Source organism: Ixodes scapularis, unplaced genomic scaffold (assembly GCF_016920785.2).
Source record: "Ixodes scapularis isolate PalLabHiFi unplaced genomic scaffold, ASM1692078v2 PGA_scaffold1__304_contigs__length_218370807, whole genome shotgun sequence".
Classification (NCBI taxonomy): Eukaryota; Metazoa; Arthropoda; class Arachnida; order Ixodida; family Ixodidae; genus Ixodes; species Ixodes scapularis.
Window position 1 is genome coordinate 147,843,635 of NW_024609846.1, and position 21,524 is coordinate 147,865,158.

At 46.5% G+C, this 21,524-nt stretch overlaps 1 protein-coding gene across 1 annotated transcript in view; it reads right to left on the reverse strand.

Moving 5' to 3' along the window:
- Positions 1-21,524, reverse strand: part of LOC115323870 (membrane metallo-endopeptidase-like 1) — a 128,338-nt gene that overhangs the window by 28,175 nt on the left and 78,639 nt on the right. Inside the window, exons 13-16 of the mRNA XM_029984378.4 lie at positions 10,360-10,418; positions 10,059-10,110; positions 6,223-6,290; positions 2,920-3,029 (exon numbers count right to left, since the gene is read on the reverse strand). Of these exons, the coding sequence (XP_029840238.2) occupies positions 2,920-3,029; positions 6,223-6,290; positions 10,059-10,110; positions 10,360-10,418 (289 nt within the window). The remainder of the gene's footprint in view (positions 1-2,919; positions 3,030-6,222; positions 6,291-10,058; positions 10,111-10,359; positions 10,419-21,524) is intronic.

The following is a 21,524-nucleotide window of genomic DNA, read 5'->3' on the forward strand; positions in this document are numbered from 1 at the left end:
CAGACTTGGACGTAGTTCAACTACTCTACTCAAACTACTGTAGTTTAACTACTTTTTCGAGTAACTTGGTAACTTTCAATTACAACTTGATTTGGGTAATTAGTAGTTTAATTTAACTACTTTTTTCAGGTAACTTCTACTCAAATTACTAACTACTTTCGAAATTATATAGTGATAATTTTGCCCATCACGAAAGTTTGAGCGCAGAAATGAATAAGACGCCTGCAGATGAAGTGACATTCCCGAACAAGGGGCCCCCTTGTTCGGGAAGGCGTCCTTGGGCCAAGGTGGCGACGAGCAGCCAAAACATAACACCGGCACGCACGAACGCAGGAAGAGCTGCTGAACAAGCCTTGGTCGGGTATTGACCTAATCCGGTAATGCACGCAGGCGCCGCGTTTCCAGCTGCAACCGTGAAAGACGGGGGCACTCTGAGAGTTGTTGTTGTTTTCGTGTTGTCTGTCTTGAGTGAGTTCTGACTCAAGCGGTAGGTTCCACGGGAGGCGCCACTGGAATGACCTCGCAGCTGGGCGCCTTGCCGTCAGCGCATATGCCTTTGCAAAGCCGGACTCCCCCGCGCACAAACCCTTGTACGGATAATCCGTTCATGGGAGCACGTTCCCGCTTCCAGCGACGATGCTTGTTCACGTAATCCTTCGCGTCCTTCCGACCATCCATGCCTGGGAGACCTCTTTGTTAGAAACGATTCGGGCGCGTCAAAATATTGTAGTCGCCGGCGAGGATTGCGAGTTACCCTTGGGAGATCCTTTTCTTGGACCCGGCGTCAGCGGCGAAGTATACTTCGGTTCATCTTTTGTTAAACGAAAACAATTTTTTTGTTCAGTAGCGTATCACTAGCACTACAACGGGACGCACAGTCGTCCGAGTGATCTCATCGTCGTGGCGCGAGACTTGAACCCTTGACGGTCTGGTGCACTCGCTCAGCGTACTCTCAGAACGACGTCGGAATAAAGAGGGGCCAGTCATAACAATCTCAACTTGACGAAGAAAAAAAAAAGGAGGAAAGTTTGTTATAAAAGACCCTCTACCCGAGGCAAACCTCACATGTTTCGTCATGGACACCTAAGATGCCGACACTCGCTTACCCGACCCTGCACAGCCTGTTTCTCAAATTCAATGGTGCCGTTCCATCCAGCCCGTCGGTGGAACGTCTATTTAGCTTGGCTGGGGACGTCTTTAGAAAGAAAAGGGGAAACTCTCCTATCAAGAACTTTGAAAGTCAACTGCTTCTGCGAGCGAATAAACTATTTTGGCGAAAACGCAAGCCATGAAATGGCTGCATTTATTTTAGGCTCGCAGGGTTTTTCATTGATCAAAACTGCTGTTCATTTTGCTATCACAAAAATATAAAAAAGTAACTTCGAAAGTAACTTCAAAGTAACTCGCTACTTTTTACAGTAGTTAGTAGTTTACTCAATTACTATTACGAATGCGTAATTTCTACTCTACTCCAATTACTTTTGGCGTCGATACTCAGTAACTTAACTTAACTACCTTTTTTGAGTAATTTGTACATGTCTGGTTTTCACCATTTGTGTAAGTGCGGGCACACTCTATACTCTTGTATCTTAAGTGTTTGGGTTGCCCGTCCCTTCCCAAAGGCGTACGCGTAATCGCTTTGAGAAACTGCTAAGAATACTAGCACGGCAAGTCTTGTGAAAATGTAGATATAGGGTCGAAATTCAGCGTCGCCGTTTCACAACCATGTTCCCCGGGCTTTTAAAATTGCGCGAGACGATAGCGGACCACTTAAAGATCAAACAGTGGACACTTGGAGAGCATGATTTCCTGCGACGATGATGTTCGCGGTTTTTCATAGTGAGTAGGAGCAGGGTCGTACTGCTACCCACATCCGTGTTTTTGATAAGTACAAGGTATACGGTTTCTGGATGTTGCCTGCGTGCAACTCAACTTGTAAATATGTAAACACACTCTTGTTCATGAACAGGAAATTTTGTGCGACGTCAAAGACTGAAGCCCAGTGTGGCTGCTTTTGCCATGAAAAGGATCTATACGACGGTGCCTAGAACGCACCTTTGACTGGTGTGTATAGCGTCCGATCCCGCCCATACGACAAAGGTTGTCCCGAAGTGGCAACAAATGACTCCCCAGGAGTCGGCATGTCGTGTTGTCGGGTGTCGCGATCTTGGCGTTTGGGGTCAGAAGTTCCGGCGAAAATGTACTCGCGAACTCGAGTGTCGCTTTTGTCGCGCCGTCCCAAGTCCTGGCTACAAAAGCTGGAAAGCGACCAGCAGCAGGAAAGGCATCTGCCACATCCACCAACGCTGGTGTGGCCCCGCCAGGATCGCGGCTGGCAACAACGTAATACGTCTAGACGTCATGAAACGTAAATCGGGGGATCACACTTTAGGATGCGGTAGACAGACCAGTCCAAGTCGCGTTCCACGCACCGTACATACACTATTTTTTTTTTTGTTAGAGTTGATGGTTAGGGTATATAGCGGTTTTACCTTCATGACTAATTATAACGTCAAAGTGAATTTTTTTTAAATATATTTGTTCCCCGACGTCAAACAAAAAGTATTGAAGTGCTTCTTTCTCAAGTTAGCCTTTAAGTAAAAACAAAACAGCAGGCCCTAGGTTAGATGTTTCAATTCAGATGTTACTGATCTCAGAACGCCTGAATGAGGACATCAACGCTCTTTTGTTTAAAAGAAAGTTGAGGCTAGAGTTTTTACGTTAGTATGACTACTAAGCTTATAACTTTAATGCATAAATGCTATTTATATTTTTATATATGAATGTAATAAAAGCAAAGCATTGGATTGTTGATATCGATATTAAAATGACAAATACAAAATAATGTCAAATACATATTAACGTTCTAAATATATTAATCAGAGCAAAAGTTTGTTGATCAAGACAGTCAAAGATTACCTTTCGAGTTGCTCTCTGGAGACACTTCGCTGCCTCCAAGTAATTTTTCGCCATGATTCCTGACCAAACGTACACATTTCCTGGAACACCTGAATTAATAGTTGATACATCTGAAATTTATTTTCAAGACAGACTTTAATAAGATTAACGGAAATCAATCAAACGGAATTCATAAAAGACACTATTTTTAAACAAGAAATAGACTGTAGAGCACTGCAATGCCAAGCGTAAATTAGAGTCACTAACCCAAGCATGCAAGCCGGGCGCTCATAAATGAAGAGTTCAATAAAACTGATACAAGATGCAAGCGGAAAATATATCTGCGTCATATGTAAATTGTTATACAGGTGAATTGAAAAAGTTTTGACTTTCATAATATTTTTGCCCAAAAAGAACATTGTCCACTTGTCGTTATACTTCGCTTTTACCTCATCCTGGTGACGTTGCGTCTCACCCAGATCCCATTGTTTGCACTTCTCACCTGTCCAGTAACTCGGTTAGTTGAAACTATTTCTGTAGTCTTTTTTCAGATACTATTTTTTCCCTCTACATTATTTTTCACGTTTGCCGGTAGCTTTTTTGGCGGGTTCTTGTAAACTTATATAATGAAGGCTAAACTTCCGAAGTGTCCCGCGAACTTGCCATACGATAATATTGAAGTAAATTCCTTGAAATTATATACAAACGATTTACAAAGATCAAATCATTTCACATTATACAATCTAAAATCGCATATCTACAACTGTATAGTTTAGGAACATAAGAATAAAATGTAGATAGATACATCCTGCATCTAGGTGACATGAACATGGCTCTACCCTTCCTTATTTGCTTGATGTACTCAGCAGTTTTGACTAACAGCCCGGTTTTTAGCCTTTTAGTAGTAAGCATTTGCAGATGCATAAAATTGCAGCTGCAGTGCTTGTTCGGAAACGACATGATCACTGTTAACATGATGTGAGTTTTCAATTCGGATTATAAAAGTGTACATTCCGCTTTTCTGGATGAAACCTTTTCACGTGGTTCACCTTTTCGCTTGGATCGACACTTGTATAAAATGCGCAATCTTCTCACTCAGTCAGATATCGCCGGCTGCATTAGTTTCCTTCACCTCAATGTTTTTAAACTTCTCACATGGCTATGTAGCTTTGCGGTCGTAAACCTTTTTCCTTGCTTCCCATGAGATCTTTGACGGCGATGACTTCTTGCCTATATTCAACGCCGCTTCATTTGGTTTTAACACTAGCATTTGTCTTCGTTTTCTTGTCAGTCTAGTTTAATCTGAAAGTGGCTTTCCGCATTCATTGATCGCAATAGTTTTCGGTTCAGGAAGGCGCTTTTTTTTTTTTTTGCAGTAAATCATTACGAACAAAAGGCGCTTCTTACTTATTACCAGTCCTTTTTTTCAAATTATCGCTATTTCTGACTTTCTTTTTTTCAACAATAAGCACAAAACGGAACGCAGTTAACTTTAACGCGACAACGAAAGCGCGTTTTAGTTTATTAGTAAAGAATAGATTTGCACAACGAGGCACCAACCAAGGCTGCCACGTCACGTCAGTAGCCGATTGTTTCATTTTAGTTTTGCGTAAACATAACGCACCAGAGATCTCATGTCTCTGGTGCGTTATTTGTTTCATGCTTTGAAGTACATTGATGCGGCAGACGCTCAACTGCTGTCATTCTCACCCAGGTGTACGCTTAGAGGAATGGTGAGAGCAGCTCTAGATATTACGCCTCTAGTAACCATGACCCATGTTTGAGCCAAACTATTTGACGCGTTGCTCACCAGTTTATGCTTAAATCACTTGTTTTTCTCTGCGCAAGGTTCAGGTCCTGCCACTATGATTGTAAATTAAACATGACACTGCCGTCTCCAGCGCCAGCTTGGGTTTAATACTGTTGATTTCGATTACTTTAGTAGGCTAATAACAAAAAATCAATTCCACGCACGCTTTGGCTAATTATGCGCATATAGAACATACATCCCAAAAGATTACATTAACTTCCACACTTTAATAAATGTCCTAATTTTAAAAACATTTGAAAACACTCCACTCCGCAGGAGCCATACGGTGATGAAAGTTCATTCTATTGGATTGACAGTATATCTTGGGTACCGAAATAACAAAAGCGTAGCTGCCTTTTTGAAGGCGTAAATCGAAGATAAATGAGACTGCTAAAACTGATTCTCGCAACCCCACCCCCTCTTTCCCTTTTTTTCTTTTATTAAGAGTTTATACTGTAGAACTTGCTTTAAAAAGTCCAAAACTATCTATTAGTGAGCGGATGTTGTTTTTTTTTGGAGCCATTCGTTTATTTGTTGTTTGAGTCAACGAACTGATCGAAGTCAGCAGTGCGGCAGAGTTGACCATTCCGGCCTCAACTTTGCTTTTGTTTCTGGCATCCATGTAGATAAGGGCGATTATTTTACTCACGATAAATTTTTTAAACGTTATTTTTCTTGTTTGTTAATGAACTAAGTTGCAAATGAAAACATGACTTCGATAAACCCTAAAACGTTCGCTGGGAAACATTAAAACAAATTCTGGAATTGTTCGTCTCAATCTTAAGACACATATGAAGCGTTGAGTACTCTTCGGCAACCAAGATTGTGCACCATTTCAATTGACTTGACGCGTTTGCAGAAATTTATGTCTTAACCAGTTACACGCAATATGTGACACTGAGCTCATGTAAAAAGGGCATCGCTGAAATTCATGATATCTTTGTGACGACAGAAACATTTAGGGCCCCGTGCTCAGTCATTACCGGGTGTGACGATATGAACGGGACTTAAATGGAGAAGACGAGGCGGTGGAAGCGCGGGCAGAGATGCGCTCGTGGCAGAGGGCGGAAGGCAGTGACCGATATCGAACGCATCGCGACACCGGTGAACCAGACAACCGAGTTAAACCCCGGACAGGCGTCGAAAGGCCTGTGGAGGCTGAAACCAGGCTTGTTGGGGACCTGCCGTCTGCTCGGAGTCATCGCCCTGAAGAATCAACATTCAGGCTCGAGACTGCTGTGATTCCCAAGAACGAGCGGCACCTTGTAAGCGGAACTTCTCTGTCTGACTTTATGTGGACTTTATATAGCTCGCTGTGCTTCCCATGCTTCTTGTTCTTTCTTATATTTCTGTAAATAATATCTATTCTTTCGCACCCACTGTTCTGGAATCCCGAGTCCTCATTTCCCCCTTTTTTTCCATCACACCGGGTAATGTATAACATCGCAAACAACACCAGAACCAAAAAATGACGTTTTGTTGCTCGATATTCGCAGACACAAAACTGATCTTACCCATTGTTTCGACGGTGCGAGCAATTTGGTGGGCTATTTTTGACCCAAGTCCACCATATAGATAGGATCTGTAATCAGAATTAACGTGGTCCTATATGTTTTAGCAGCACGACGTTCGGTAAGGCGGTATTTCGTAATAATGATAACTCTTGAGTATATGCCTCTATAAGAAAGCACATAGCAACCGTGGGCCTTCGGGGATGATAAATATTTACAGGTGAACGACAGACCACGGCGTTCGAAATCTTGTAGCTTCTGGAATTACATCCCTGAATGACGGGAATCGGAATATGCGTGCAGTGGCTGAGCTATTTTTGGAACATGACTCACGGGCTTATTACGGGCTCGGATCAGAAGAACACTCGCTGCGCGAATCTAGTCAAGGAAGAACTTCTGGCTGTTTTAAGCAAGACGGACGTACGTTTTTGGGTTCGGTGCACTGCACTTCGCCAGTACATAGAGGCATGTGGTTTTACGAACAGATATTTCGACGGCAGGTTGGTTTACATGCTTGTCACTGCTGACGACCGAAGAGGCTAAAGCCCGTTCAGACGCTTACGACAGCTTAGGACCGTGTGCTTTAAAACCTCTTGAGATATCTTTCGAGGAATGAACACACTGGCATGCTGGCGCCATCTACGAGGTGACACTAGAACTGCATTTCACTAAAGCAAAGGTTTTGTGGTATTTCAAAGATAAAATGTACGTTCTCTACCTATTAGAAATAGATGTTCGGTTACAACAGTGACAAAATTTTATAGAGCCATAAAATTTTATAAACAAAAAAATGATGCGCGGAAAAATAACGAAATATAAGGAACTGCCAAGTATTCCTTAGCTACCCGATAGGTGGCGCCATTGTGTTCTATCACAGTAAAATAGTTTAAACGGTTTTAAGGCTCACGGTCCTAAGGAGTCGCAAGTGTGTGGACGAAGCTTCTTAAACCAATTTTAAGCTTCTTGCGACTGTTACAACCATCTGCGCTACTGCGCAGCCGGTCGCAAGCAGTGGCAAATTGAATTAAACGGCTTTAGTGCAGTCTGTCGTAGCGAAACGCAATTGGCCGATCTAGCGTTTAGGTGCGAGAAAAGTAAAAGTCATGTTCCCGAGACCCGTGATTTTGGTCGTAGGTGGCCTGCAGTGCGAGCGCTGTTCAAAACAAGATCCTGGCGCTTGTGGTTTCTTTTTCGCTCACACATAGTGTGAAGCTGAGTACGGGGGTAGTCTATTAAAGAGGAATCAGACTATAGATGGCGCTTTGTCAAGCTTTTTTATAGAGTTCCTCGATATGCTCCCCCCAGGGGGGCGCTGGGTTGCGCATTTGTTTTCCCCGCGCCGCCATGCCTCTATTCGTCGAGGTCGTTCACGTTCGGAGCAAAACATCCAGCGCCGTTCAGGAAAGCCACCGCTACGGTCGCTCCGCCGACGTTGCACGCACCCCGGCGTACGTTCCCCTGCTTTCGCCTCTTTCTCCTCCTTTTCTGTTTTCCATACGCGGCGGCGCGCGCAGCGCCGCTATTCGCCGAATTCAGCCACGTGTAGAGCAAAGCATCCAGGGCCGTTGCAAAAAAGCCGACGCTGCGGCCAGTCGCCGAGGCTGATTGCGCAACTCTGCCACCGTAGGTGGCTATATACAGGAACACTGCTATTTCACGTAGCGCTGTGATAATCCCACACAAGTACTGTTGACTGGATTCTTCACGTCATCTTCCTGCATCAATCGTGGAACACGGATTATGTACAAACGCTGTCAGCGTTCGGTTGGGGCCTCACGTTACATTCATGCTAAACTAAGTGAGCATGAGACCCAGCCGGACGCCGACACAAAGTTCAGCTACGTCAGCCTAGCGCTGCGTCAGAAACGCAATCAAAGAATTCGTGTTGCTGTTGTCCCGGTGGGTTTAGTTTTCAAATTAGCGGCAAGAGGCGCGGCGGTTGAATCTCTCCCGAATAGTGTGTCTATCTCGATGCGAGATAGAAGACGAGCACTCATTGAACCTCGAAGACGCTTGCTCTGCACGAGCGCGCGTGCTTGGTGGGGATGCCGAAATTTCGGAACTAGCTCATGTAGCTTCTGCAAAGCTCGGACTTGAAGTGGAACGGAAAAGGAACCTTACCTTTCGTCAGTATACAAGAATACAAGTCCTCCTCAAGGTGTTGCTTTTACATTTCGGGAGAACGTGGAGCATATCGTTTCACACGCATCACTTGCTTTTTTGTCGTTAAAGAAGTTCTACTGGGACATACTGAATTTTGTTATTCAATTTAGACTTTTCTGCAAGTCTAGCTTGACAGTCGAGATGTGTGCAAGGTTGATTTGTTTGTATAAAAATAAGTGTGTCGATTAGAATACACAGTGTTACAGACAACCAGCCGATCTATTCGTTTATCTTTTGATTTGATAGAAAGTTTCTTAATTATCTTGTGTAGATATCCAGAACAGTTTCCGGCATTTCCATGTTCATAAAATGACGAATCTTCATTACTCAATAGAAGACCTTGAAACTATGTGAATATTGTATATCCGAGCTCTCTTACTTAGCAATGCATAGCGGGTCGACATAGAAGTTACGAAGCCGAGCTAATACATAGAGAACCTGCAATGTTGTTTGGTTCGGCACTCTCCAGCGACTAAACGAAGAAACATGAAGCATGAAAGTGGCGGCTGCATTTTTCAATTGTGTGCTATTACTTTGTTTGGGTCGCATAGCCTTGCGTCTGAAGCAAGAAATGCTACGGCCTCTGCTGGCAAATCGGGACAACGAAGTGATGCGATACGTGACTATGTATCACCGGAATGCGCTTTTACTGCGAAGACGTGTCACGCTTTTCACTGCGTCATGCTCCAATATGTGCCCGTTTGGCTCGTACACGTGGCGAATATCGAAGCCGTCGGAACGCAATGTAGGGAGTGGCGTTCACCCTCTGCCAAGTTACAGCGAGATAGAGTATAAACATGTGCTTTCATTCTGCTGGCTATAGGAACAACCCATACAGCCAATAGGAACAGCGTCGACGGGCGGGCCGGCCAGCACCGCATCGCGCAGCTGCCCGGCGATATTAGCGAATATAATTGCGTCCGCACAAAGCGCTTTCATATGCGATCGTCGTCTGCTATGCTTATATCGTTTAACTTTCATTAAGAGCGCAGCCGACGCTACGAATCGATCGGGCCAATCAAGCAGCCCTAAAAGCGCAACGTCACGGTGTTCGTTGTCTTTCTCTGTGTGTGTGATATTGTCGGGTATAACAAAGCATGCACTCTGAATGTGAATGTGTCTTAACCTCGCGCTTTAGTATGTGTTCCTATGTTAGCATGTCGTCATGCGTCTGACTGCACTCGGACCCACAATGAAACGAGGTTGTAGGCTTTCTGCTTACTGCACACAGGCCCTGCCCGTTATCAGTTTATGGAGTCATTCGTCTCGGGGGCGGGGGCTATGTGCAGTCATTGGAAGAGGCTAGCAGTTGACGCTCGCACATGAACCTACTTTGAGCGTACGCGCCTATTCTGCCTCATGACACCACACTGGGGCCCTAATCTGGACACTTGGCGGAAAAGTTGGCGAGAAATTCGGCGGCTATGATTGGCCGGCTCCAAGGTCAAGTGTGGCATTGGCCAATCGCGGCCGCCAGATTTCTCGCCGTCGTTTTCGCCAAGCGCCCAGCTTAGGGCCCCTGCTCTTTGATATGGCGCTTACCTGCCTGCCAGTTTACGTTCTCATGCTATTATTAATTAAATTGGAGAGTTGTACAAGAAAGACAAGGAATGAGTGTGTTTGAACATTTAAAAAAAAAAAACTAGGTACAGTAGCATACCAAAAAAATACATTACTTTGGTAGATGTTCTCCGCTGAAAATTCCATGAAGTGAAGCGGCCTGGTAAACTGCGGCAATAAAATAAAATGTTATCAGCTCATAAATAAATATAAGCCGAACACAAGACATTTACTCATACTCCTTTTACTCTGAAGCAGTCAAAGCAACCAACCGTTTCCCATTTGAACCATATGTTTTTGTTTTCGTTTTTCTAGCATTCAGACGCCTGAGGTACCGAACAACACGGGCGGAGTGCAATTTCAAATTGAGAAAAAACGGAGTTTAATAATTTATATAGTTTAAACGTGTTTATATACTTAGCGTGTTTGAGGTCGAGTCATAATAGCCCTGGGTGAAGAAGGGTCCAAAGCGATAACTGCAAAACGTAAAGCATATAAAGCCACATCAATTGAAAATTGTTTGTTTTATTTTTCTTTGAAAACTTGGGGGTAGAGTTTTAAACTTGAAGACCAAAACATGTATATGTCTAAATCACAAATTGGAGGAACCAGTGTGATTTTTATATACTCCTCATAATTTGGATATTTGCAGGCTGAAGGTCTGAGCTCAGTTCAAGCGCTGTATAGAGCGATGCACTCATATCATACTTTGATCTCATTGCTTTTCGTCACCAGCTGTTTCGTTTAGAACTTTAGTCCGGTATTTTAGTTACCAAAGCAAAAAGCTATACTTAAACTCACTAGTCGCGGGTAGCGCTATCAAAAGTGCAGGTGCCAGCATATAAGATAAAAACCCGAGCAATTAGCAACAAGGGGAAGTATGTAGGATCTCTCCGTCTGCCCGCACTCTTTTTTGTGCTTGCCCACATCGGCGTTTATCCCTTCAAATATTAACCCGTCACTCAGAATTCGTGCCCAAGCGACCCTCTCTCCCACTCGTGGCTTTCACAGTATTACGAGCAACAAGTTAGATAGTGTAAAGGTACAACCCTCAAAGTTAATTCTACTTTTAGACGTTTTACGTAAGCTTATATATGTTGCCGAGAATACGGTGTATGTTTATTGTCACATTGAATACAAAATGGTGATTGACTATAGGAAAGCGTGATTAACAACGGTTGATAGTGGAGCTTGTTGGTACATACTTGTATATATATTTGACAGCTTGAACCAGGGGAAGATATAGAGAAATTGAGACAGGAGAGAATAGACAGCTGACTACCAACGATTATTTAGTGGGAACTTCTTTTTCCTTGCGTGTTTTCAGACACCAACAAAAATTATTACATATTAAAACCTATTATACTAATATAATAATGCATGTGTATGTTTACAAAATTTTCACATTACCTAAACCTAAACTGATATTTTAAATTCACCCGCCACAAGCTCATACTGCCATATTCTGGACCGTGACGCACCGTAGATATTGTCTCTCCTTTTTGTGAATAGTGATGGACGGGGTGCTACACATGCATGCATACACATGCATTATTATATTAGTATAATAGGTTTTAATATGTAATAATTTTTGTTGGTGTCTGAAAACACGCCAGGAAAAAGAAGTTCCCACTAAATAATCGTTGGTAGTCAGCTGTCTATTCTCTCCTGTCTCAATTTCTCTATATCTTCCCCTGGTTCAAGCTGTCAAATATATATACAAGTATGTACCAACAAGCTCCACTATCAACCGTTGCTCAGTTTCTTTCTAGTTATTTGAGCCCCTCCTTCCTACGCATTCAATCAATGGCCCCGCAGACTCTAAGCCATCTTATTGCCACCACCACGTGCCAAGGTAGGCTACTAGCACGTAGCATCAACAAGAATATCATCCTAGATGATGTAAGGCAAGTCTTCGGCCTTATAGCTCCGTCGCAGGGACATGCTATGCGAGTAAGCAAGATCCTCAGGTCAGAGACTTGGCGACAACAACGTCTTCTCACAGATTTTCTACGTGCCAAGTGTCCCCACTACAATGTTTTTATTAACCACCTGACTATCGCAAGGCATTCAACAGAGACCATGTGGACAACACAGTATCTCCCATATTTCAAGGAGCACCTGGCAAGGAAGGACAAGGAACATCCAAAAAGACAGGCCCTTCAAGTCATCGGAGATATCAGTATCTCAAATAAGGCGAGAAATATACTAGAACAAGGGCCGAAGTTTGCTCTACCACCACGGCTACAGTCCATTGACAAGGTTGCCTTGGTCAGAAACATCGCATCCAAGGCTCAAGATGAGAGCGCTTCACAGATAATCAGTGAAGGGATTGACTGCATCGCAAGCCAAAGAAGCTCAGCAAAAGCAAATAGGAGCTTTGGTATCACAGTACATGAGCTAATCAACAAAGATCTTAAGCTCTGTGTTTCTGATAAGGAAGGCAGATTTGTGGTCTTAGATTCAGACGCATACGAAGAAAAAGCTTCTGCTGCAATGGCTAAGAACTTCATTCATGTGGAAGAAAAAAGAAGCAAGAAGTCTAAACCAGCAGCCCTGAAGCTACTTGATAACAACGAGCTTAACAGCCTCAGCACAAAAATAAAGAAAACGAAGAAGGGACACCTGCAAGTTTTTTTCTCAGCAAAAACACATAAGGAAGGCATACCGTTTCGGGCCATTGTGTCGGAAAGAGGAACCTGGCAAGTCCATTTGTCGACGTTCCTGGCGAAACAGTTGTCCTTGATAGAATCCGACGATCCGTACAGAATTAAGAATTCGGAACATTTAATTGAATATCTTAAGAATAATGGAGAAAGCGTCACATCTGGATTTTCCATCGATATCCAAGATATGTACTACTCAATCCCACACAGAAGACTCATGGCAATTCTCCGATCCACCATCGAGGAGCAGGGCTCTACAGCGTTTCAGAATACTGCTGGACTAAGTGTGAGCACCTTCTTGGAACTATTAGGTGTATATTTGACTTCCACTGTAGTAGACTTTCAAGATCAACAGTATGTGCAAAAGAGTGGAGTGTGTATTGGGTCTCGGGTAGCGCCGCAATTGTGTGACTTATTCCTGGGGGCATGCGGAAAGATCATCGCAAGTAATCTGACAGATACAAGGGTCACAGCCATCTTCCGATATGTGGACGATTTTTTAGTACTTTGTGCCGCAGAAGGTGACGACCAGAGTGAAGAATGCAAGGATACTATTCTGCAAGTGTTTCAAGAAAGTTGCCCCGAATTGGTGTTCACACATGAATCACCTGTGGACAAAAATATCAAATTCCTAGACCTCGCGCTAATTTTCCAACAAGGGCACGTTTGCTGGAGGTACGAACCCCGGTCAGCAAAAGGGTTTCTACCGTTTACCTCTGGCCACTCAAGAACTATTAAGAGAGGTATCGCCAGCACGGCGTTAGTTTCTGCCTTAAACAAATCATGTAAACACCAGATAGGGCAGAGCTTTGGAAAACAGATGTCACGATTACGGAATTCGGGATACCCAACAAGTATCTTGGTACCCCTTTGTGAGACCATCTGCAGAAACTTGAAGAGTGCAAAGTCGGGCAAAAAAGTAAACGAAGAAACCCGAAGGAAGATCGCTGTGCTACCATACGTTCACGGGATTACGCACAAATTGAAAAAGATCGCCGCGAGGAATGAGATCCAAGTAGTATGCTCCGCGCCTAACAAAGCGTACTCCATGTGCAGACGAGTTAAAAACAGAACAGCAAAGAAAAAACGTGCGACATTGCCCACAGAACACAATATGTACCATGCATGACAGGAGTGGTTTACAACATTCCCCTTTCATGCGGGAAGTGCTACATCGGCCAGACGGGCCGATGCATTAACGACAGAGCCCGCGAGCACGCAGCATCCCTTAAAGGAACGTCGGCAGGGCATCTTGCAGCTCATTGCAGGACTTGCCACTGCAGTGCAGCGTTCAAGGACATAACCATCCTAGACCATCCTAGCCAGTAATAACAATACTCATGCGCGCGAGATGCTCGAGGCGCTTGCTATCGAAGAACAAGCGAGTGGGTGCGTCAGCACCCCGTCCATCACTATTCACAAAAAGGAGAGACAATATCTACGGTGCGTCACGGTCCAGAATATGGCAGTATGAGCTTGTGGCGGGTGAATTTAAAATATTAGTTTAGGTTTAGGTAATGTGAAAATTTTGTAAACATACACATGCATTATTATATAAGTATAATAGGTTTTAATATGTAATAATTTTTGTTGGTGTCTGAAAACACGCAAGGAAAAAGAAGTTCCCACTAAATAATCGTTGGTAGTCAGCTGTCTATTCTCTCCTGTCTCAATTTCTCTATATCTTCCCCTGGTTCAAGCTGTCAAATATATATGATTAACAAAATGGGTAAAGCGAAAAAGGACGTTGAGAGTTGTGCCTCTGGTATTTCAAACGGCAAGACAACCAGCTTTATTCTTCTCCTCAAATACTGCAGAGCAAAGCCTTCAACAATGTCTTGTATTTCCATTCATGTGAAAAAAAGGTAAAGCAGTTATGTGATAATTTGAAACATGTTTCCATATGAAGGTTGATACGGCGTCGACACACTTGTAGCGTTAATGCTAATAAGTATTTAAGTAATATATCGCTTGTTGATACTTTTACGTCTGCCACCTTACGCGCCGTATTTGACATAAATATACAAAACTAAAATATTCATATTGTCGCGAAGGAACGGGCGAGGAAACAAAAAATAACTGGCGAAACTGAAACTTTTAATGGGGGCGAACTTGCGCCCAAAAATAAAAAGGAAACAAAAGATAACAGCAGAGCGTCGCGGGCGTCGAAGTCGGCGAAAGAGCAGAATCGAACGCTGGGGCGAAAACTGACTCGACAAAGTCGCGGGCGGCCTCTTATCTAGAGTGAGTCACTATCTCGAACATTCGGAGGAGAAGGTTCGAGCGTAGCGCGCTCGTGGCGAGAACGAACACGCACTTTCTAGAAAAACAAAAGCAGGCATAAACGATATAAGTTATGTCCGCAGCAAGAATAAACGAGAACCTTCTACAAGTCCGTGACCTAGCGCGCGGCATATTTCCCCCCTTTAAAAGCGCATCATCCCGATGCAGCACAAAGTGAAAACAAATCCACAACTAAAGGACAGCAGAATCGCGAGCCACAGCTCACAGTTCACAGTTCACTGTTCATAGTTCACAGTTCACACGTCGACGACGGTGGAAAGTGCTATCGTTCGTAATACCGCTTCAGCCGGACGACGTGCACCACCTCGGGTAGTGGCTGACGTCTGGTTATGGGTCGTGTTCCGTCGGGAAGAACTTCGTAGTTCAGATCTCCGAGGCGTCGGATGATCTTGTAAGGCCCAAAGTAGCGCTTCAGCAGTTTCTCGCTGAGACCACGGCGGCGGATCGGTATCCACACCCATACCCTGTCTCCGGGCTGGAAGTGGACGGCGCGGCGACGAAGATTGTACCGGCGAGCGTCGACACGCTGTTGATCGTGGATTCGAAGGCGGGCTAGTTGGCGTGCTTCTTCTGCTCTCTGACTGACCACATGGGCATCGTTGCATCCGTCATCCACATGCTCATGGGGCAGCATCGCGTCCAGCATGGTCGTCACTTTTTTTCCATGCACCAGCTTGAATGGCGTAAACCCGGTTGTTTCTTGAGCAGCGGTGTTGTAGGCGAACGTGATGTATGGTAATACTTCGTCCCACGTCCTGTGCTCTACGTCGACATACATAGATATCATGTCGGCGATCGTCTTGTTGAGCCGCTCCGTTAGCCCGTTGGTCTGTGGGTGGTACGCCGTGGTTCGACGGTGGCTGGTATGGCTGAGCCGAATGATCTATTGCGTGAGCTGGGCCAAGAACGATGACCCTCGGTCGGTTATCAAGACTTCGGGGCGCCATGTCGAAGGAGAATAGACTTGACGAAAAACTTGGCGACTTCCACCGCTGTTCCCGACGGAAGGGCTTTCGTCTCCGCGTACCGGGTAAGGTAATCCGTGGCAACGATTATTCAGCGGTTCCCCGACGTCGATGGCGGGAAGGGCCGAAGCAAATCCATTCCAATTTGTTGGAAAGGAGTAGTAGGGGTCGATATCGGTTGCAGGAATCCCGCAGGTGTCGTCGAAGGTTTCTTACGCCGTTGGCACTCGTGACATGACCGCGTGTACAGATGAACAATCTTCGTGAGTTTTGGCCAGTAGTACTTGTCACGAATCCGGGCAAGGGTCCTGCTGTAGACAAGATGTCCGGCCGTTGGGTCGTCGTGGCACGTTTGAAAAATTTTTTCTCGGAGGCTGATAAGGACAACCAGTAGCCAAGGAGTTTCGCTGGTTCCGAAATGCTTTCTGAAGAGCACGCCTCGCTGCAGGAGAAAGCTCGGTAGGTCCCGAGAAAAGACCCGTGGGACAGAGCCTCCTCGACCTTCCAGATGGTCGATCACGGAGCGAAGTTCCGTGTCGTCGCGTTGCAGTGCCCTCATGTCAGTAGCGTTAACTGCGCCCAGAAACCGGGCGTCGTCATCGTCGTCGGCGCCGGAGATTGGAGGATCGACTGGAGCCCTAGACAAACAGTCAGCGTCATTATGCTTGCGGCCGGATTTATGCACAATGGTTACGTCGAATTTTTGCAGCCGGAGACTCCAGCGAGCGAGGCGTCCTGACGGGTCCTTGAGGTTGGCGAGCCAACAGAGAGCGTGGTGGTTCGTGACAACGCGGAACGGGATCTCGTACAGGTACGGTCAGAACTTTGTTAACGCACAGATGACAGCGAGACATTCCTTGGCGGTCGTTCAGTAAATTTTTTCTGCCTTGGACAGTGCCCGGCTTACGTAAGCTATCACCCTCTCTGCTCCGTCTTGTCTTTGGACGAGTACCACGCCGAGCCCGGCGTTGCTGGCGTCCGTGTAAACTTCCGTGTCCGCTGCTGGATTGGAGTGTCCGAGGATAGGGGGCGACTGGAGTATTTCCATCAGTTCGTCGAACGCTTGTTCTTGCTCCTCCCCCCACTTAAAGTTCACGTCGTCCTTCGTCAGTTGCGTGAGGGCTGCAGAAATCTTGGCGAAATCGCGAACGAAACGCCTGTAGTAAGCGCACAATCCAAGAAATCTTCTTACGGCTTTCTTGTCTGATGGCTTCGGAAATGCGGCGACAACGGATGTCTTTGCCGGGTCAGGGCTTACACCCTCAGCACTCACAAGATGGCCCAAGAATTTAAGCTCGCCGTAAGCGAACTGACATTTTGACGGCTTGAGCGACAGTCCAGCATTCTGGATAGCTTGTAGCACGGCTCACAGACGTCTCAGGTGCTCGTCGAAGTCGTTTGCGAATACCACGACGTCATCGAGGTAGACGAGACAGCTTTGCCATTTCAAGCCTGCGATGACGATATCCATTACGCGCTGGAAGGTCGCCGGTGCTGTGCACAGTCCAAACGGCATCACTTTAAATTCGTACAGTCCATCCGGCGTAACGAAGGCAGTCTTCTCACGATCCCGTTTGTCGATCTCGATCTGCCACTACCCACTCTTCAGGTCCATCGACGAAAAGTATCGGGCGTGGCGCAGCCGGTCCAGAGTGTCGTCGATGCCGGGCAGCGGGTAGACGACCTTTTTCGTTACGGCGTTCAGTCGACGATAGTCCACGCAGAACCGAAGAGTCCCGTCCTTCTTTTTCACCAGGACCACCGGTGAAGCCCACAGACTGTTTGAGGGCTAGATGATGTCGTCGTCAAGCATCTCTTCAACTTGCTTCTGGGTGACTTCTCTCTCTTTCGCCGAAACACGGTACGGCGATCGATGAACGGGAAGTGCGTCGTCATCAGTAACAATTCGATGTTTCGCAACCGTCGTTTGGCGTACCTTTGACGACGTGGAGAAGCACTCACTGAACTCGGCGAGAAGATCACGGAGTTTTCGCCGTTGTGGGGTAGGCAGGTTTGGATTGATGTCGAACTGTGAAGTCGGCGTTGTCTCGTGTGGCCACGAGGAGAGGTCTTCTGATACTCCGGCGATAGCGGCTGAGTCGGGGAGTTCCTCGGCGTGACCCACGGCGGCGCCTTTCGTAAGGTGCTGAGCCTCCTGTCGGAAGTTCGTTACGAGTGCAATAGTGCGTCCGTATTGGAGCTCCGCGATGCCTCTTGCGACGCCGATTCCTCTTGCTAATAGCAGTTCGACGCTACCTTCCAGCAAAGCTTCTCCGCAGATGCCTCTTTCGGTCGCGACAGGCAAAAGTACACTGGAGCGTGGTGGCAAGTTTACGTGGTCGGAGAGTACACGCACTGCAGCTGATGTGGGTGTCGTAGTTTTGTCATCCTCGGGCGCTACGACATGTTTCCGCAGCCTCAAATTGTTGGCTTCCAGGTAGATGATGGCGCCGTATTCGCACAAGAAGTCCATTGCGAGTATAACGTCTCTCGCACAGTCTCGTAGAACGACAAACTTTACCGGACACGTCTCGCCTTGAATCTCGACGCGAGCAGTGCATCTTCCGACTGGCGTGATAAGATGTCCCCCGGCGGTCCGTATCTGTGGGCCATCCCACGGCGTAGTCACTTTCCGAAGGCGTTGGGAGAGCCTCCCACTCAGGACGGACTAGTCTGCTCCGGTGTCGACGAGAGCCGACGCGTCGTGGCCGTCGATAACGATGTCTAGGTTATTCTTTACCGTTGCAGAAGCGTCGTTTCGGTCTCTGGTGGTGTTTGAGTGGGGGCCCTCCGAAGTTCGTGGAGAATCTTGGCGTCGGTCGTCTTCGGCAACTCCACCTCCAGGGGTTGCCGCGCCTAGTTTCCCCGGCGAGGAGCGAGGGGTGACAGGCTTTCACATCGGGGCCGGTGCATCGGCGAAGCTGGACGTCGTGGCGACGGCGACCGGGACTCTCGGCGGTGCGCAGGCTCGGTGGACGGTGGTCGTCGCAGGTACTCGTTAATCTCCCGAGGGCGTTCACCAGAACGGGGGCGCGGGTCGTTCGGGTGGAACCCGTGCAGCCCAAGTCGTCGGTATAGGCATCGGCGGTAGGTGTGGTCTGCTTCCCCGCAGTGGAAGCAAAGAGGGCGTCGGTCGGGTGTTCGCCACACGTCGGTCTTCCGGGGTGCGTGGGGCGCCTGGCAGGCGTACTGGACCTGGTCGTCGTGACGTCGGTCGTACGGCGGCGCAGGAGACAGGCGTCGGGGCGGCGCGATATAGGCGCGAGGAGGAGGCGGTGGCCGTCGGGCCACTGCAGCGTAAGTTAGCGTCGGTTCTTCGGGGACTGCTACGATTCTGGGAGCCTCTGGCTGAATGGCTCTCTGCACCTCTTCCCGCACGACCTCGGCGATGGAGAGCGAAGCGGGTCGGTTAGCAGCGGGTAGCAGCTTCCGGAGCTTCTCCCGGACGACGTCGCGGACGATTTCCCGAAGGCCGTCGACACCGGTGGTGTTCAGGCAAGATGCGGCGGTTAGAGGACCAGGCACGCCTGCGAGTCGATGGTAATGGCTTGCTCGGGCCGACAGCGCTCGCTCGATGTTAGTGGCTTCAGCCACAAAACCGTCGACGGTTCTCGGGGTATTGCGGACAAGGCCCCCTAAAAATTTCAGCCTTCACGCCACGCATAAGGACTCGAAGCTTCATCTCCTCGGCTGCCTCCGGATCGGCTCGGGCGCATAGGCGCATGACATCTTCTACGAGCTGGTCACGCTTTTGTTGAGGCCCGGCACCCTTGTTTGAAGAAGGTCCTCCGCTCGCTGCCGACGGTGGTGGTTGAGGAGCGTTCGCTTCAACTCGGCGGCGCAGGACTCCCACGTAGTGAAGGACGCTTCGTGGTTTTCAAACCAATGCCTCGCTGTTCCTTCGAGTGCGAAGTAGAGATTGTGGAGGCATTGCTCAGTCGTCCATCCGTTGTGGCTGGCTACACGTTCATAGTGTTGCAACCAGTCTTCAATGTCCTCGTGGACGTCTCCATGGAAAGGCGTTGGAGTCCTGAGTGCGACCGGCAGATACACGACGGCACAAGCGGCCGGGGTCTGCGCCTGGTTGGCCATCGTCGTCTTCGGCTTGGTCGCGGGTGGCAGAAGCCCGTGTTCCGGGGGTAGACCTTGGATGCGGCGACTTGATCGGGTCTCGATCTGGTCTTCCTCGGGTCCTCCGGAGCTTGGGTTCGGACCTGTACTGCGGGAACTTGGAGGGGTGCGCTGCACGGACGTGCGGTACCCCGCACCTCCACCAAAATGTCGCGAATGAACGGGCGAGGAAACAAAAAATAACTGGCGAAACTGAAACTTTTAATGGGGGCGAACTTGTGCCCAAAAATAAAAAGGAAACAAAAGATAACAGCAGAGCGTCGCGGGCGTCGAAGTCGGCGAAAGAGCAGAGTCAAACGCTGGGGCGAAAACTGACTCGACAAAGTAGCGGGCGGCCTCTTATCTAGAGTGAGTCACTATCTCGAAGATTCAGCGGAGAAGGTTCGAGCGTAGCGCGCTCGTGGCGAGAATGAACATGCACTTTCTAGAAAAACAAAAGCAGGGATAAACGATAGAAGTTATGTCCGCAGCAAGAATAAACGAGAGCCTTCTAAAAGTCCGTGACCTTGCGCGCGTCATTACCAACGTCCAGTTCGTCCTGGAATTCAAAAATGATTTAACTACATCCGAATAAGTGGCCTAGCACACACAAAAAAAAAATTCAATTATACTGCCTAATCCAACGTTATAGTGTAATATTACTAATATATTAAACCAAGTTGCCGCCTTCCATACAATGATTTGGTTACATTTCTGTTATTTGTGAGAGCAGCGAGAGGTAATATTTCTTCTCCCGGTAAAAACGTTTACTTACAAAAGTTTTAGTAATTCTTGAAAGCGGAAAACAGCAGACGAAAATAATGTTACAATAAATGTTATTTATAAATAAAAATTATCATAATAACTATAATTTTAATCAGCACTTTCCGCGTAGTAATGAATGGAATGTGTTAGGCTTGCTGCGGTAGTGCAGATTGAGAAGGAAGTAATGCTGCTTTAGTTTTAATGTACCGCCAAGGCGAAGCTATTTAAAAAAAAATAACAATTTCAATTCTTAAGAAGATTGTATTGCTAATGAATTACCTAGCCCTCAATATTGCTATTTTTATTAATTGTGTTTTATTGTGGCGGAAAATAAATTTAAAGTATATTTAGTTAATTCTGTAAACATAAGATTCTACAGAGCTTACTTGGATGAATAATAGCTAGCAGGATGAGCAAAAACAAACGCGCCAGAAAGGCAACACCCGAACGCCATATGCTCCAGAGTCTTTTATCACGAATTACATAAATCCTATTGTATTCCGTGATACAAGAGTAAAAACACAAAACGAAAACAGAAGTAAAAAAAAATTGAGTAGAACATGAAGGCTATACAATTTTAGTGCTCGAAAACTTTATTTTTAAATTAATATGGTGCGTGTGCACAATATTGCGCGTCAATTAACCCTCCTTATATTCATGCATGTGTGTTTTCTTCTTACATTTATCAATTCGTACGAAAAGTCTTCTTCTAAAGGCACTCGCCCTTTAATCTGCATTTGTGTAAATTAACGTTGTCCTATAAAATAATAAT